Here is a 15,670-nt window from a genome sequence, read left to right on the forward strand (position 1 = left end):
GTACCGGGTAGTGATGATGTGTAATAATTATATATATATGATTAATACTTTCACCCCAACAATTAGATAATCAACACAACAATACTAATAACTAATAATGGAGTATAATAGAGTTCAGTACAGTATAGTTACTAATGGTTAGTTATGTACAATATGTCCTATCTCCACTATAGGTAGGGAAGATGACTTGCTAGCTTCAACACCCACTCCACCACTGGTACCTCCAACAACAATTATAGTGTTACTGTTGATGGTTGCTACTCCAACATTACGCCTGGCAGTAGTAAGATTGTCAACTTGTATCCATGACTTCTTTGAAGTGTCATACAGACTAATATCTGATGTGGCAACACCTTTAACACTACCACCGATGATCAGAGGAGGGTTGGAGGATGGTACTGTAGTAGTGAAGTTATGTGGAGCTGATGATAGTTCCTCCCACTGACTGGCTACTTTATCTGATGATGAAGTGATGGTGGATACTGGTAACTGGAGTGATCCAGGGTAACGACTTCCAGCATGATCATATCCCACTATGAGTAGGTGTTCTCCTGCAATTGTGGGTTTGATGGCCCACATTGGTACAGGTAGTTTAGTAGACACTTCTCTCCATGGTGATATCTGTTGCCAGTTAATTGTCTCAATACTGTCAAGGTATTTCTTTGACCCATACTCTCCCCCCATAACAATCACATGATCACCATGGGTGACCACACCTGGCTTGACCCTCTTCTGTATCATATTAGGGTAGTAGCTAGTCCAACTGTTAGTGTCTCTGTAGTAGGTGGAGACTTTGTTGTGAATCTCATAAGTGACTGGATCACTACCACCAAATATGGACAAGGAACTATCCACCATACACAGTACTCCAACATGATGACCAGGTGGAGGGAGGGTATTCCATTGGTCAGTTGTGATGTTATACTGGTACACATTGTTATGTGTCTCATCCTCAGGAGCATCACCAGCAGTGACATAGACATTGTTATCATCCACTACAACAGAGGCATTATACATTCTTTTTGGAAGATCTGAACACTTGTCCCACTTGAGGTGATATTGTTTAGTCTGTAAAGCCTCCACCAAAGGAGGTGACTCCTAAGGGAGGAAATTGTGTGTTAGTGTGGATCACATGATCTCCCTCAATAATTCAACCCCCCTCAACAGTTAGTAATGGTTTAGTGTCTGAGGTTGTTTAGATTACTGAGGGATAATTGTTACCATAGTAACTGTTGGTTACCATGGTGTTGTAACAACATGGTTTTACTTCATAATCAGTTATATCATGTGATTACTAGACATGTGTCTATTATGTTGGAATAATTTCTGGAATAATATTAGTTAGTGGATAGTATTCCAGAATAATTGAGTTTTGCTTGCAATGATCTTAGTTACAGTATTAAAACACTACAAGCATAAAATGGTGGAAAACATCAATAGCTATACTCTAATATACCACTTTGACACCTCAGATCAAAGGAAACCACAGGGTTATATTTCACATATTGCCCTAACCACAGGGTAATATCTAGATATCGCCCTATATGGTTAGGGCGATATCATGATATAGCCCTGACCACAACAGGCTTTGATGCTGAATTTACAAAACATCAGTTCCCTTTGATTAATAGAATTGCTTAAAGTTTTGCATTGTGGGTTTGAGTTTAACATGTTGGTTTAGTTAGGGGCATTGTTGTGAAGCAAAAATAATTGAGTGAGTCAGCATTGTATAGTTCAGTTACTAGGCATCACTAAATAACCATTTTTGCAATGTGGGGATTGTTTTTCTACACAGTACATTTCAACTGCATGAAAAGATGCCTCAAACATTCCCAACCTATATGTCTAAGTGTTTATTTTAGCACCTTAGGTTACTTTATTCATCCACAAAGTGGTTATTTGGTTTAAAATGGTATCACTACAATCAGTGAAACCCACAATCGTTTTTTGTGTGGCCACAATTCAAACCAACAATCGATGTTGGCAAACCTCTGTATAAGAGGAATGTGGATAGTACATGTTTGTCTTCCTTCACCTATTAGGAGAGCATACCAGAGTGGTATATATTACTTATACCATGGCCACGAGGAATTTTCCTGATATATATTCCCAAGCCCAAGGGCTGCTGGCCCGAGGGCGTGGACATACATATCAGATAAATTCCTTGTGGCCATGGTATGACTATTAATTAGAGCAGTCACTTACAGTCAACTTCCAAGACCATTTTCTAATATAGCAGTCACTTATATAAACCCCAACCTATATGCTTATAATTGGCTCAAATTTTCAGGAATAATTTTGCGAGTAACAGGTGAATAAAAAAGAATTTCCAGAAAGAATAATTGCAGATTTTGAGCACTGGTAAGAATATTGGATGATCAAGAAAGTGTTTGTTATCCAAACTGTGGAAGTGACTGTTCTATTAGAGAGTATTTTCCTAAAGTGACTGTTCTATTAGAGTATTTTAACTGAGCTCTGTATAGAAATGTATGAGCTTTGTTTATCCAAAATTTTCCATTATTTGAAACCATTTAGGGCCCAATGAGTTTGGATAATAGAGGGACCATTGTGTGTTGCAACTATATGGTTGTATTTAACCTCATAATGTTTAAAATCATAGCATGCATGAAGGTAGCACAATAGAAATTCTCTATTCCAATTCTAGCAGTGTAAAGTACTCCCCTAGCTCATGTCTGTACAACTAGACTCTATGTCCTTACAATAGTGAATTTGTAGGTGTGTGGATTTTTACATGATGATTTATTCACAGGTGTTATGTAACCTTCTCATGGATAGCAATTTAAGAGAATAGTGAGGATGACCTTGCCAGCAGGAGTGTAGGAAGATATTGCTTATGGGTGCTGATCAACTTGTCTCAAAAGAATTTCTAGTCACATTAAAATGGTACTGAAGGGTGGAATCAGCAACTCTGTTTAGGATATAGGTATTATTATCCAAACCCTGGATTATCCAAACAGTATAAGTGACTGCTCTATTAGAGTATTTCGCCATTAGGTGAATGTTCTATTAAAGTAAGTGTATGTTCTATTAGAGTAGTTGAACAGAATTCTGTATATAAATGAATGGGCTTTATTTATTCACTTATCTGAACACTTTTATGACTGAACTGGCATACAGGTGTTCAGATAATGGAGGTCCTACTGTAATAACTGATAAACAGTTAAATGATTGGTTATAATAATGTTACTCTTGACTGTTTTATTAGGGTATATGACTGCTCTATTAGAGTATCTTAATCTTTGATGAGTGGACTTGTATTCTATTACTTTAATGCACTTGTACTTTGTTTAAGGTTATAGACTATGGTTGAAGCCAGATCAAGGCAAATGGAATCACTGACAAGTTAGAAAAGGAAGGATGATACTGCCTTAGTGATTTTGACACCACTGTTACCAGTAAACCTTGTGTAGTGCTTCTGTGTGTGTGTGCGTGCGTGCGTGCGTGTGTGTGTGTGTAGTGTTTACTGTACCTAGTAGTGAATTCTAAAGAGGATTTCTGTTATATACAACAGATTGACTGTTTTATTATATCTACTGAGTAGCTAGTAATCCTATTATGTGTCTTTATTATTAGCAAGAGTACATAATAGAAACCAAGAGTATCATCGAATGGGTGTATTACCCTGTGATTAATGATTGTGTAAAGTAACACAGATATTTCAGTAATTGGTTGTTTTCATTGCCATTAAGGGTTGCTGTGTTTAGCCCAATTTGGCCACTAATCCAAGTTAAAACATGATAGTGTTAAAGGGAATTGGCTAATGTTAAAGTTCTGGCACTGCCAAGCAGATCTCCATGAAGGCGTGGCAACACGCTCGTTTGTGCAACCGTTGTTTTATTGAGCTGGACAGTGTTGGGCAAGTTACTTTTTAAAAGTAACTAGTTACATATTACATGCAACAAAACTATTTAGTTACAGTTACATATTACCCATAAAATAAAGTAACTATAATAATATTACATATTATATTACTTTGTATCCACAGCCTTAAGCTGTCACGTGTGAAACTACCACCTTATCACGTGACATGATTACGTTGTTGGACAATGTGCAAATCTTGGTTATAAGTAAGAAGCTGGTGATTAAACTTCATTCAGTAGGCTCCATTACTTCGTTGTGACTATAGGCGTTACTCAGTGGATCACTAACGAGATTAGTAACTTCGTTACTTGTAGTAATAATATTACGTAATATTAGATTCGTTACAGTAACTATATTACTTAGGTAACGCGTTACATTTGTAGGTTAAGTAACTTGAGTTATATTACCTGTTTTTATAGCGTATTTCGTTATATTACTTAGTTATCACAAAAGTAATAATATTACGTAACGCGTTACATAAGTAGCGCTTACTCCCAACACTGGAGCTGGAGTTATCTTGGGTCCTTACTACACTTTCTTCATACAATAATTGTTGAATACTTGGTTGAATAACATGGAAAACCAGTGAACAAAGACCCGTTACCACGAACACATTTCAAATCACCATTTTACGTAAACAAGCAATAACTGAAATATCCGTGTTACTTTACACAATCATTAATCACGGGCTAATACACTGTTCGACACTCTTGGTTACTAGTATACACTTTTGTTATTAGTTATAGTTAAATATCAACCACGAGGATCTTTGTGATTTTAAAGCAAAGCTATTTAAACTATCTCTAACTGAATTAGAAATGGTGAGGGTGTATTTATACTAGTAGATAGATAAACTGATTCTGGGTTGAGTATAACATCATCATGTCATCACTAGAGATATACTGATTATCAGATCAGCTAAAATATCTGTCACTGATATGGAATGTTTACCAATATCAGTATTGTTACAGAGTGACACAAGGACCAATATCACTACCAATGTTTATACAGTAACAATAGTTTGCTCATAAACAGATTATACTTTTGTTTTCTATTTTATCCGTGAGGCTGTTTAGTACCCAGTGGCTTATTGTTCACTCTACAGCAAGTGCTATACTATGAGAAGTCAAACAAATACACACAATTTTATTATTTATTGTTGAAAAGTTTATCACAGTCTTTACGTATATGTTAAAGCATAGCCTTGCTCGTGCTATATGAAAAATAAAGTACTTGGTGCTTGGCCTCGATGCTAATAAAGCACGAGGCAAATAGCATGAGCAAGGCTATGCTTTAAATGATTTATGGAACTTTCTAGTCGTGTAGCTTCACCATACACTAGGACTCATAATTAACAAGCGTTGCACGAATTATTAGCAGCCTGAACACACACAACTAGTTTAACAAAGTAACTCATGCGTATTTCACCATAGTTTGGCATAGTAGACGTTCATTGCGTCTTTTGGCAGGTTTTGCTTGCAACCCACAAGCGATTCTATTGTGAGTCACATGGTGAAATATTTCTGTGATATCTCCAGGACTTGTCCGTTTACATTAACAAATGTAACAGCAACGTCACCTTCTCCCACCCATCATCGAAGCATTTAGGTATGTCTATAAAAGCAATCCAGCGGTAGAACTCGTATTGGCTGGGGTGATTGATTACTCAGTGCGGCGAGGCTATCAGCCTTCACCGGCTTGGGTGATTAGTCATACTGACATGAGCCCCGCAGGCTATTAGCCTGCACTAGAGCATGTGGGCAACTGTGCTTTATTGCCCACAAAGAGTGCAATGCCAAAAATTCATATTGGTTCACCTCTGGTCATCATATCTTGCACAAAATGTAAACCCACAATCACTTGCCACATTGTTATATATAAAAGGAAGCTCACTGATCTGCTCTGCTTCCTGAGGAAGGCATAGCAGATCAGTGATCAATTGTGAGATCTGTAATGTTACTCAGTACATCAGTGATCATTAGTGAGGTGTGGTGACTCCCTCAACTGGAGATACTTATCTGTTATATAGTAGGTGTGTAATTATTTAAGAGATCTAGTGTTAATTGATGGGTGGCTTCACATGAATCTCACAAATAGACTTGACCATGATACTAACATAATAGTTTAGAGCTCAACAATCAAGTCTGTTACTATTGCCAGACGCTTACAAAATCGCCAAATTAAAATCTCGCCATTAGTGTTTCTAATGTTTTAACTGATTGAACAGGCGAAAGATCAAGCAAGAAGCAAGGTGGTGTATCTAGATCGATGTACTACCGGAGGTCAGCCAGTGGTTAATCAAACAATTCTATGATTGTCTGTATAAATATCACAGATTAAGGAGGTCCTATACTATTTTTCCGAACAAAGATACCGCTCGAGGTAGATACACCTCAAGAAACATGCAGAGGAGATCGTAACTAGCTACTTGGCATGGAAAATGTTCCCAATCACTTTGTTTCCTTTTGCTACACTGTCATGGATTATCTGTCTCACGTGAAACTCTCTCCAGTATGCAGGCCAATGAAGTAAACATACATACATCCTTGTGCAGTGGTAGTACCGTAGTCAGTGAGAGGTGCGGTTATTGCTATTTGAAAACTTTTTTTGTAAATGAGAAGCCAGTTATACAATTTGCTTCCGGGTTCACACGCGGGACTCCACAATGCATTTCGTCAAATTGAACTCATACTGTGATCCCCAAAATTAAAGTATACTGTGATCCCCAAAGCAAGAGGAGTTTGGAAATCTTTGTTTCGTGTCAGTGCTGCCAAGGATACCGAAGATGTGAGTATTGGTCTGCCTCGCGTTGGATGAGCAGTTTACTATCATTATTTTTCTCACGTTTTTGCCTTTGCCTTGGTCATAAGAAGGGCCTGGAAGCACAACTTACCCAGCAATAGATTTGCTTGTTCATGAATCTGATGGTATAAATTTTGTTTTAGTAGAGGACTGAAGTCGTAAGTTATGACCGTTTAATTGAGTGCTTGTAGTTTATTTTCCTTATAGACGGGTTGCCTAATAGAGGTGTGGCAATAAATTAAATTCAGACCTGCTGTATCTCTGAGTCAGCTTTACATATTTTCACCTTGTTCCTGGTGTTCAAAGCGGTACCGAGATTATTTTCTTCTCCTGGCTTGTAATCTTTCATATCTATCCATATTGCTTTTCTCTAGAGTAGCTGAAGTTGATTTAAAATTAAATAGAGTTGTCACATAATCAAGATTGTTAAGAACATGAGATGGTCTCCCAGAAATGAAATGCAATTGGCACAATCTACTTTGCTCACTAGGCATCCAGTTTTCCCATTTAATCACTCTAACCCAAGCATCTCGTTGTGAATCATCCTCTGGAAACCGGAATAGAGTCATTTCTCCCTATTATTATTATTAGTGTGTGCTGTGCAGAAATCAATGTGATTATAACGCACAGGTGTAATTATGATAATTATCTAAGAGGGTACAAAACTGATCATATGTGGGGGAGTTGACTATATGACGGGGGATTGAGTTCCATAATTTGATTGTCGAGGGGAAAAAGGAAAATTTAAAACTATCAGTTCTGGTATCTAGTTGGTTGAAGTAGCAATTTCTCAAGAAGGGTGGGATAGGAATCAAACAATCATTTGGAATACACACCAGGTTGTTAGTGATTTTATACATCATCTGTAATTTGGCTCTGTTCCTCCTGCTTTTTAGGATAGGTAAGTTAAGGATTTCTAACATTAATGAAACACTTGAGAATCTAGAGTACTCCTTGTAACATAACCTTGCTGCCGATCATTGAACCGCTTCTAGAAGATTTGTGGTGGTAGATGTGTAGGGGTCCCATACAGGAGAAGCATACTCTATTACCGGTCTCACCATAGCTTTATAACAGTTAACTTTGGTATTAACAGGACAGTGGTATATGTTGTGATGTAAGAAGGCATTGACTTTGGTGGTTTTGCTTGCTATCTGTTTTATGTGTTCATTCCAGGAAAGGGTCTGATCAAATATTACTCCGAGATATTTGGCATGGGTGACTTCCTTTATTGAGTGGTTGTCAATATAATAGATGTTAGGTATGATGTTCTGTTTGTTAGAAATTCTTTAAAATTCACACTTAATTCTTAGGATTAAATATCATCTGCCATTTGTGTGACCATTGTGTGAGAAGATCAAGATCTCTCTGTAATACGTAACAGTCTTCTATGGAATGTATGTTGCGGTAAAGAATGACATCATCAGCATATAGTCTGATCTTGCTTTGTACTTGTAAAGCAATGTCATTAATATGTAATAGAAATAACAAGGGGGCTAAAACAGTGCCCTGTGGAACATCAGAAAGAACATCAGATGAAGAGCTTTGTTTATTATAAAGGATTATTCTATGTGAGCAGTTACTAAGAAAATTTTTAATCCATGTAAGTAGAGTACCTCTGATACCATAGTGATGTAACTTGTAAAGTAGTCGGGAATGGGGAACTTTTGTTGAAAGCTTTGGTTAGGGTTAGGGGTTAGCAAATCTACTATTGCAGTCCACGGCACAACAAGCAAACAGCATAATGGAGGTTTGTTGACCAATAAAATGGTGGAGGCTTTCAATCACGTAATTCATCAGTTGCATAATTATTGCCACGCCTCTATTAGGCAACCCGTCTATAAGAGTTTTAGTGGGAACGATGGTACACCCTCGATTCAAACCATTCCGAACCAAGAATGGTTCTAACTTTCCACCTCCAGCTGTCACTGTAGCAGACATTCCATCAGTAGTTAATACGATCACAAATTGACAAAAAAATATGTTTAGTTGTATAGTAATTACAGTGCATTGTATGCAATTGTAACAACCGAACTAATCCCTGTCCTGGCAGCAACCAAGACAAAAACATTTCCTTTCATAGAATACCGATAGAGAAGGGCAGAAATGTTAGGTGCAATTTGTGAATTTGCACAGTTTATAAATTGCACTGCACATTTTGTGAATTCATAATTTGCGCAACAATTTATAAATTGCGCAGGTGTCGTGGCTGAACCCTGGGCTGACATTGGTGCTGACATCGCAAGGGTGAGAAACTACTAATGGTATACTCACCTGTTTTTGTTTTAGTGCTCACCTGTTGGACCACGAGTCTTCGAAATGCAAGTCGATACGTGATGTGAGGTGTGATGATGAGTTCTGCAAGTGACGAATCAGCTCATGGCAGTAGCTAGTAGTGAGGTCAGTCTGAAGTGAGCTGTTCGAGGTGAAGAGTTGTGCCAGAAGGTTATAGAAAGTTCAGGTTGAAGACTTCAATAAGTGGAACTATGTTGGCGGCCCAACTGAACACACAAGGCAGACTGAAACAAGGCAGACTGAGCTCAAAGAAAGGCACTATTTTAACTAAATGGCTGGATGAAAAGTTAGCCACTCTATAGATCCGACAATAAACCACTCAGTTTCTGTGTGGGACTGAATTGTAAAGAAAGTAATTAGTTTATATGTGTGCACTCTACTAAAATGGTGCATGTAGGCTACTATAGGAAGTAGCTAACTGATAAGGTATGAAAGTATAGCCATCACAATCGCTTGTAATGAATTCAGTTGTGTCATCTCACTTGGAAGTATTCTTTACTGGTATGGGACCTCCTTGATTCAATTCCATGTGACTCATCTTCAACAGTTACAAATCAGGTAGTTCATTACAAAACCATGCAGGTTAGTGTTTGTTGTTGCTCACACAAATATACCATGTCACATTTTGGAATATTATATTATACTCCTTACACTCATTTACAGTGGTTAAAGTTTCCTGTTCCTTAACTTATTGTTTGTATCATGTTCCATCATCATACCATTCCACCAGGGAAAGCTCACAGCTTTTCCTTTCAATTCTGTTTGGTAGCCAGATAAATTATCACACCAGAACTACAGTACATTTTGCTAATCCTACAGTATCTGATGTCATCTGGCCATCATGCAAATCTTTTCAATAGAAAGCCACTCATCTATGCATGAAATTCTTTACTGAATCTTCCTGATTTTCGGAGCGGTGTAAAAGGCCATTAACATAATTAAGCATAGCCATTATATAATGTGGTGCAGTGTTATATGTGTATCCATGCAGAGTACTATCAGGGCTTCCAATCCTGGTCTACAGTATGCTGACTGACTTGTTTAAACCTTTATAAAATGTAACACACAAATATATTAACAAAACTACAACCTTGATTTTTATTAGGGCTGAAACAAATACTAATACTTGGTGAGTACTCGTTTAGGATTTTGGTACTCAGATAATAAAATTAGTACTCGAGTACTTGTTAAGATCACATGACCCAGTTCACATGATGTACATGTCATTAGGGAGTGACACTAAGAAGGCTGTAGATTTTGATTGGCATAACTTTTTGTCAGGAACACTAACATCAGTACTTTAATACAGCGTGTGTATCATTGTTATTACTTGAAAAGCTGTAAACTGTTTAAGGTTGGTACAAAACATGTCAAATGGATATGAGTACAAGTAGCTAGTATTCGTGAGTACTCAATTGTTAACTCTACAGAGTACTCAAATGCTAAAAAACTATGATCATTTCAGCCCTAATTTTATGCAGACCATTTAACAGTTAAAATTAATGTTTATTTGTTTATAGAATCATTGGATGACTAATGCCATTGTTGCAGGATGATTGGTTTTCAGAAATTGATACAGCTCACTTGGTGAGACGTTTAATCCACATTGAATAACAACAATTTAATTGAAAAATGTGCCATTTCCATAGGTAAGGTGTAACAAATTTCATGTATGTTGGGATATCATGTGCGGTTTTTTAAGAAGGCATACAGTTACAGCTAGACAGAATGCACAACAATTTATAAATTGTTGTGCAAATTATGATTTCACAAAAGGTGCAGCACAATTTATAAACTGCGCAAATTCACAAATTGTGCCTAACAGAAAGATTATGAGTTAAGAAAACGAATACAAGACGGGTATCTTGCTGTTATTGATACAGAAGACCTTGATATTCATGCTCTAGATAAGTACAGAATTTGTTCGAAGTATTTTGTGTCTGAAAAGCCTGCAGATTTGTATGACCAAACAAGCCCAAACTGACTACCAACTTTGCACCTTGGACACAGAGGTAGTAAAAATGAAAGCATTTCGAGAGCAGAAATTGAGAGGTATGAATGAGTACGGGAAAGAGAGCAGACGAACTGTGAACCTGGAAATGGAAGAAGTGCTACCAACTGTAATGGGTAACGAAATTGATTTGATCATTGGTGAAGAGGTGAAACTAATTACAAGTAGTGTTGTTCCAGTACTCAGTACTGAAACTAAAATAATTCCAGTTCCAGCAGTTTTTATTCCAGTTCCAGTTCTAGAACTGGAACAATAACTTTGCTTTCCTTAAAACTGGAACTGGAACTAGAACTATAATTTTACGTTCCTCAAAACTGGAACTAGAACTAAGAAATTTTGTCAAGTACTGGAACTAATACTGGAACTGGAATTGGTCGCAACCATACAGTTTTTGCCAATGGGATTTTATGCTCTTTACAAGACCAGAATTTTATCTGCTGACAAAAATACACAATGTAGCATATAACTTCACAAAAGCTGTATGTATTACAACTATGTATGCATGTGATAAAACACTGCTCGAAACAACTGCCAAATATAACGCTGACTCAGTTACATTGTTATGTCTGGTTCAGTGTTTGATAATTAGCTACAGGTCTTTTAGTACCAGGGGCAGATCTGGAAATTTTCAGAGGGGGTTTCTGGTTCTCTGGAATCAGCCTAGCTGCAAGTTGAAGACCAAACCAAAAAAAAAAAGGTCACTACGTGGTTTTGAACGCTGTGAAGGTGATTTCAAAGGCAAAAGTATGAAGTTTAGCCAATAGAAAAAGCCATAATATAATACAGTATGTATAACTCTTTGTAATTTTTACCACCCAGACGAATCGTAGAGGCACGCGCTATTTCAAAGGGGGTTTCTGGGAATCCCAGAAACCCCCCTAAAACCGCCCCTGAGTACCACCTTAGTGTTATACTGTAGTTGTTTGTGTATTAATACTGATAACTACAGTATTAGCTACGTACATAAATGAAACAGTTAATTAAACCTAGTAGTGTATATAACTTAATAGTGAGTGTCCATAATTCATTATGGGGTTTTGGTAATACTCAAGTTAAAATAAATGTTGTTCTAGAAATTGATGAATAATAATTCTAAATGTCATGGTTCCTGAACTGGAACTAGAACTGCAATTCTAAAAGTTATGGTTCCTGAACTGGAACTAGAACTGTAATTCTAAACGTTATGGTTCCTGGAACTGTAATTCTAAAGGTTATGGTTCCAGAACTAGAACTGGAACTGTAATTTAAAGATTATGGTTCCAAAACTGGAACTAGAACTGTAATAACTAGCTGATACTGGAACAACACTAATTGCAAGTGAGCAAATTGAAATTGCACATCAATATTATAAGGCAAAGGAGGAAAGTGATTGTGAGTGTTCCAGCAAAGTAGCCCTGCTGGAGAAAGAATTTGCTGATAGGAAAGAAGCCATCAAATCTTTGACTAAGCAGTTGCATGCAACTGATGAATGAGAAGTATTTATGAGGTCCCTTTACAGAAGAAAGTCTGAAGTAATGATGCCATAAGTTCATACTCTGCTGTACCGAATTTTAAAGTCTTAAAAGCTGTTTTTGAGCATGTCCACAAAACCTTACCAAGTGATGGAATCACCAAGTTGTCTGGAATTCATGTTTGTGATGCTTAAGCTTTGGATCAATCCTCCTCTGGAATTTCTGGCACATCAGTTTAGATTTCACCAGCTACTACATCAAGGACTTTTATGAAATTGCTGAAACAAACGGACTTACAGTTGCAAGACCTGATAATCTGGCCAGACCGAGATGTCCTTCAAAAGATCATGCCTATGTGTTTTCAAACATCATTTGGAAAGAAGGTGGTTGTAATAATAGACTGCTTTGAAATATTCATAGACTGGCCATTCAATTTATCAGCATGTGCTAGTACATGGTCCAACTACAAACATCATAACACAGCCAAAGTACTACTAGGAATTGCACCTCATGGGGTGGTTTCATTTGTGTCGGAATGTTGGGGAGGTTGAGTGAGTGACAAGTATCTCACTGAACACTGTGGCATTAAAAAAAAATTATTACAAGGAGATATAGTCTTGGCTGATAGAGGATTTGACATTGCTGAGTCAATGGCTATGATGCAGGCACAACTTCACATCCCTGCTTCCACAAAGGGAAAGAAGCAGTTGTCAGCAGCAGAGGTAGAAAGCACTAGTAAGATAGCCAATGTTAGAATTCATGTGAAGCGTGTTATTGGTTGTGTTCACCAAGAATATTCTATATTGCGTGGTATTATTCTGATCGATTTTGTAACAAAGAGAATGGGCGAAGAAATCCCAGCCATTAATCGTATAGTATGAGTATGTTGTGCCTTAAACAATGTATGTGTGTCAGTTGTACCATTCGAATAATCGACTTTAAAATGATACATTATAATTACATACATGCAACAGAAAACAACAAATAATTATTGTGATTTCTTGTTTGTCTTGCCTTTTCCTTTATGTTTATTACTGTGTCAGCATTTGGGACAGTACCATTTTCCTTTTGGTATAGACCTACTACTCATATTCAAGCATTTGAGATGAAACCACTTTATTTTACTGTCATTATTATCGCAACAGATCATTTCCCCCTAATCTGTACCGCCAGATACAAAACGTATCATCTTCATTGGTTGATTGGTTATGAGAAGCACTCTGTCCTTTTGTAACTCCAGACTGACTACTAGTCGATGACCCTTCTAGGTCATTGGATGATATTACAGCTGGCTGTGTATATCAGTGGCCTAAAATCTCTGGCAACAAGCAAGTAACAAAGAACTGCTCAGATTTCAGCACACAGTTATTCCAAAATGATTCATTTCTTTTAATACGCTCAACATACAGACTAGGTTCTTTCTCAGAAGAGTCAAATGTGAGCAAACAAAAATCACAGTACAGTACATTGCAAACAAACATCTGTGTTGGTACTTGGTAATAGTATGCATGACTCTGATTCAGATGTATTGAATCACCTTGTTTGACCAGACAAAACTGACCATCACTGGCTACTGCATCTTCAATGCTATCCTCACGGTGGAAGGACACTCCACTTCCAGTACACGCTTGACACAACAGTCACACTGCACAATACCATCAGGGGAAGCTCCAATGTGTGACCATCTCAGATTAATGAACAGTCCATTTTCTGAAACCTGCAGGTTCTGAAGATCTATCTTGGCAACCTTTATATATTCCTCTAGTGCAAGCTTCTCTGTTCCAATCTGTTTGCTTGCTGTTGAATACAAACAAACAACTTGGGGTAACAAATTCTTTTAATAAGGCTCTTTGATGGATTCATACTATCTGTGTGGTACACTACTTTCCTATTAGAAGCAGTAACTCTTCTAGCTCGGTACTTAAAGGTCCACTGAAATGGTAAAATACACTTTGGCTAATATCAATCCTTGCAACTAGTGGGACAGGTTGGTGCATGTGATTTAGTCAGATTTTGTTTTGTTCTGTAGATATAACACATTCTAGTGTATTGTGGTTTGTCAATAATTATATTACCTCATAACGCATCTGACTGGGGCAAACCTTGTGGCTTTACAAAAGCCTGGGGGTGGTCTCCATCCAATTGCTGTTGGTAGTGTTTTTCGTCGTCTTGCTGCAAAAACTGCTTACCTTTGTTTAGGGAGTGAGTTGGGACTTTTCTTTCACCCAGTGCAGTTAGGTTTAGGAACCTCAGGTGGGTGTGAGGCAGCGATTCATGCTGCCCGTCAGATTTTGTCATCAGGTACTCACAGTCATCCACTAGTTTTACTCAAGGTGGACTACCGCAATGCTTTCAATAGCATCAGGCGTGACCGCTTTCTTCACGTTGTGAGGGAGAAGGTTAGTTGCTTATTTCCCTTTGTCTGGCTTGCTTATTGTACCTCAACTCACCTGTTTTTTGGTGACTCCATCATTCCATCTGCTACTGGTGTGCAGCAAAGTGACCCCTTGGGTCCAGTCCTTTTCAGTCTAGCCATCCATTCCTTGGCTAGTGAGCTTGTATCAACATTTAATGTTTGGTATCTTGATGATGGCACTCTCGGCGCTCACCACAGTCTGTTTTAGCAGATTTTACAACTATTCTGGAACAATCTTCTTCCCTGGGACTCTCCTTGAACCTTTCCAAATGTGAAGCGTACATTGCAGGTGCATCTTCCACCCCCTTTGTTGACGAACTACAATCTGTTGTACCTGGTGTCTGTCTCCTTGATTCTTCAGAGGTGACTTTGTTGGGTTCCCCTATTACTCTTGATGCACACTACCTTCAAGTTTCGAATCCAAGCTTGGATGTATTCAGACTCTTATTTCACATCTGGAGACTTTATTTGCTCATGATGCCTTTTATCTGCTGCATCATTGTTTTGCCATCCCCAAACTCCTTTATCTCCTGCTCACTTCTCCATCCTGGAGGGTTTCTGGATTTTTAGAGAAGTTTGATGAGTTAATCCGCACTTCCCGTTACCAACATAAACATCAGTTCTTGTGCATGGGCTCAGTCTATTCTCCCTGCTGCCAAAGGAGGTTTGGGAATCCGTAGTGCTGTTGATTTAAGTCTTCCCAGTTATCTTTCTTCTCTTCATAGTACCTCTGAACTAGTTTCTTCCATCTTGACTCCTTCCAGTTTAACTTTTGAATCTTCTCTCCTCCACGAGGCTCTTGACCAATGGTCT

General features: G+C 37.9%; 1 protein-coding gene and 1 pseudogene across 1 annotated transcript in view; one reads left to right on the top strand and one right to left on the bottom strand.

Moving 5' to 3' along the window:
- Positions 1-57: 57 nt before the first annotated feature.
- LOC136245489 (uncharacterized) overlaps positions 58-15,670 on the bottom strand; it is a 108,460-nt gene continuing 92,847 nt past the window's right edge. Inside the window, exon 16 of the mRNA XM_066037030.1 lies at positions 58-1,098. Coding sequence (XP_065893102.1) covers positions 139-1,098 — 960 coding nt within the window. The 3' untranslated portion in view covers positions 58-138. The remainder of the gene's footprint in view (positions 1,099-15,670) is intronic.
- Positions 6,425-6,535, top strand: LOC136246153 (U4 spliceosomal RNA; annotated as a pseudogene).

Source organism: Dysidea avara, chromosome 15, assembly GCF_963678975.1.
Source record: "Dysidea avara chromosome 15, odDysAvar1.4, whole genome shotgun sequence".
NCBI classification, from domain to species: Eukaryota; Metazoa; Porifera; class Demospongiae; order Dictyoceratida; family Dysideidae; genus Dysidea; species Dysidea avara.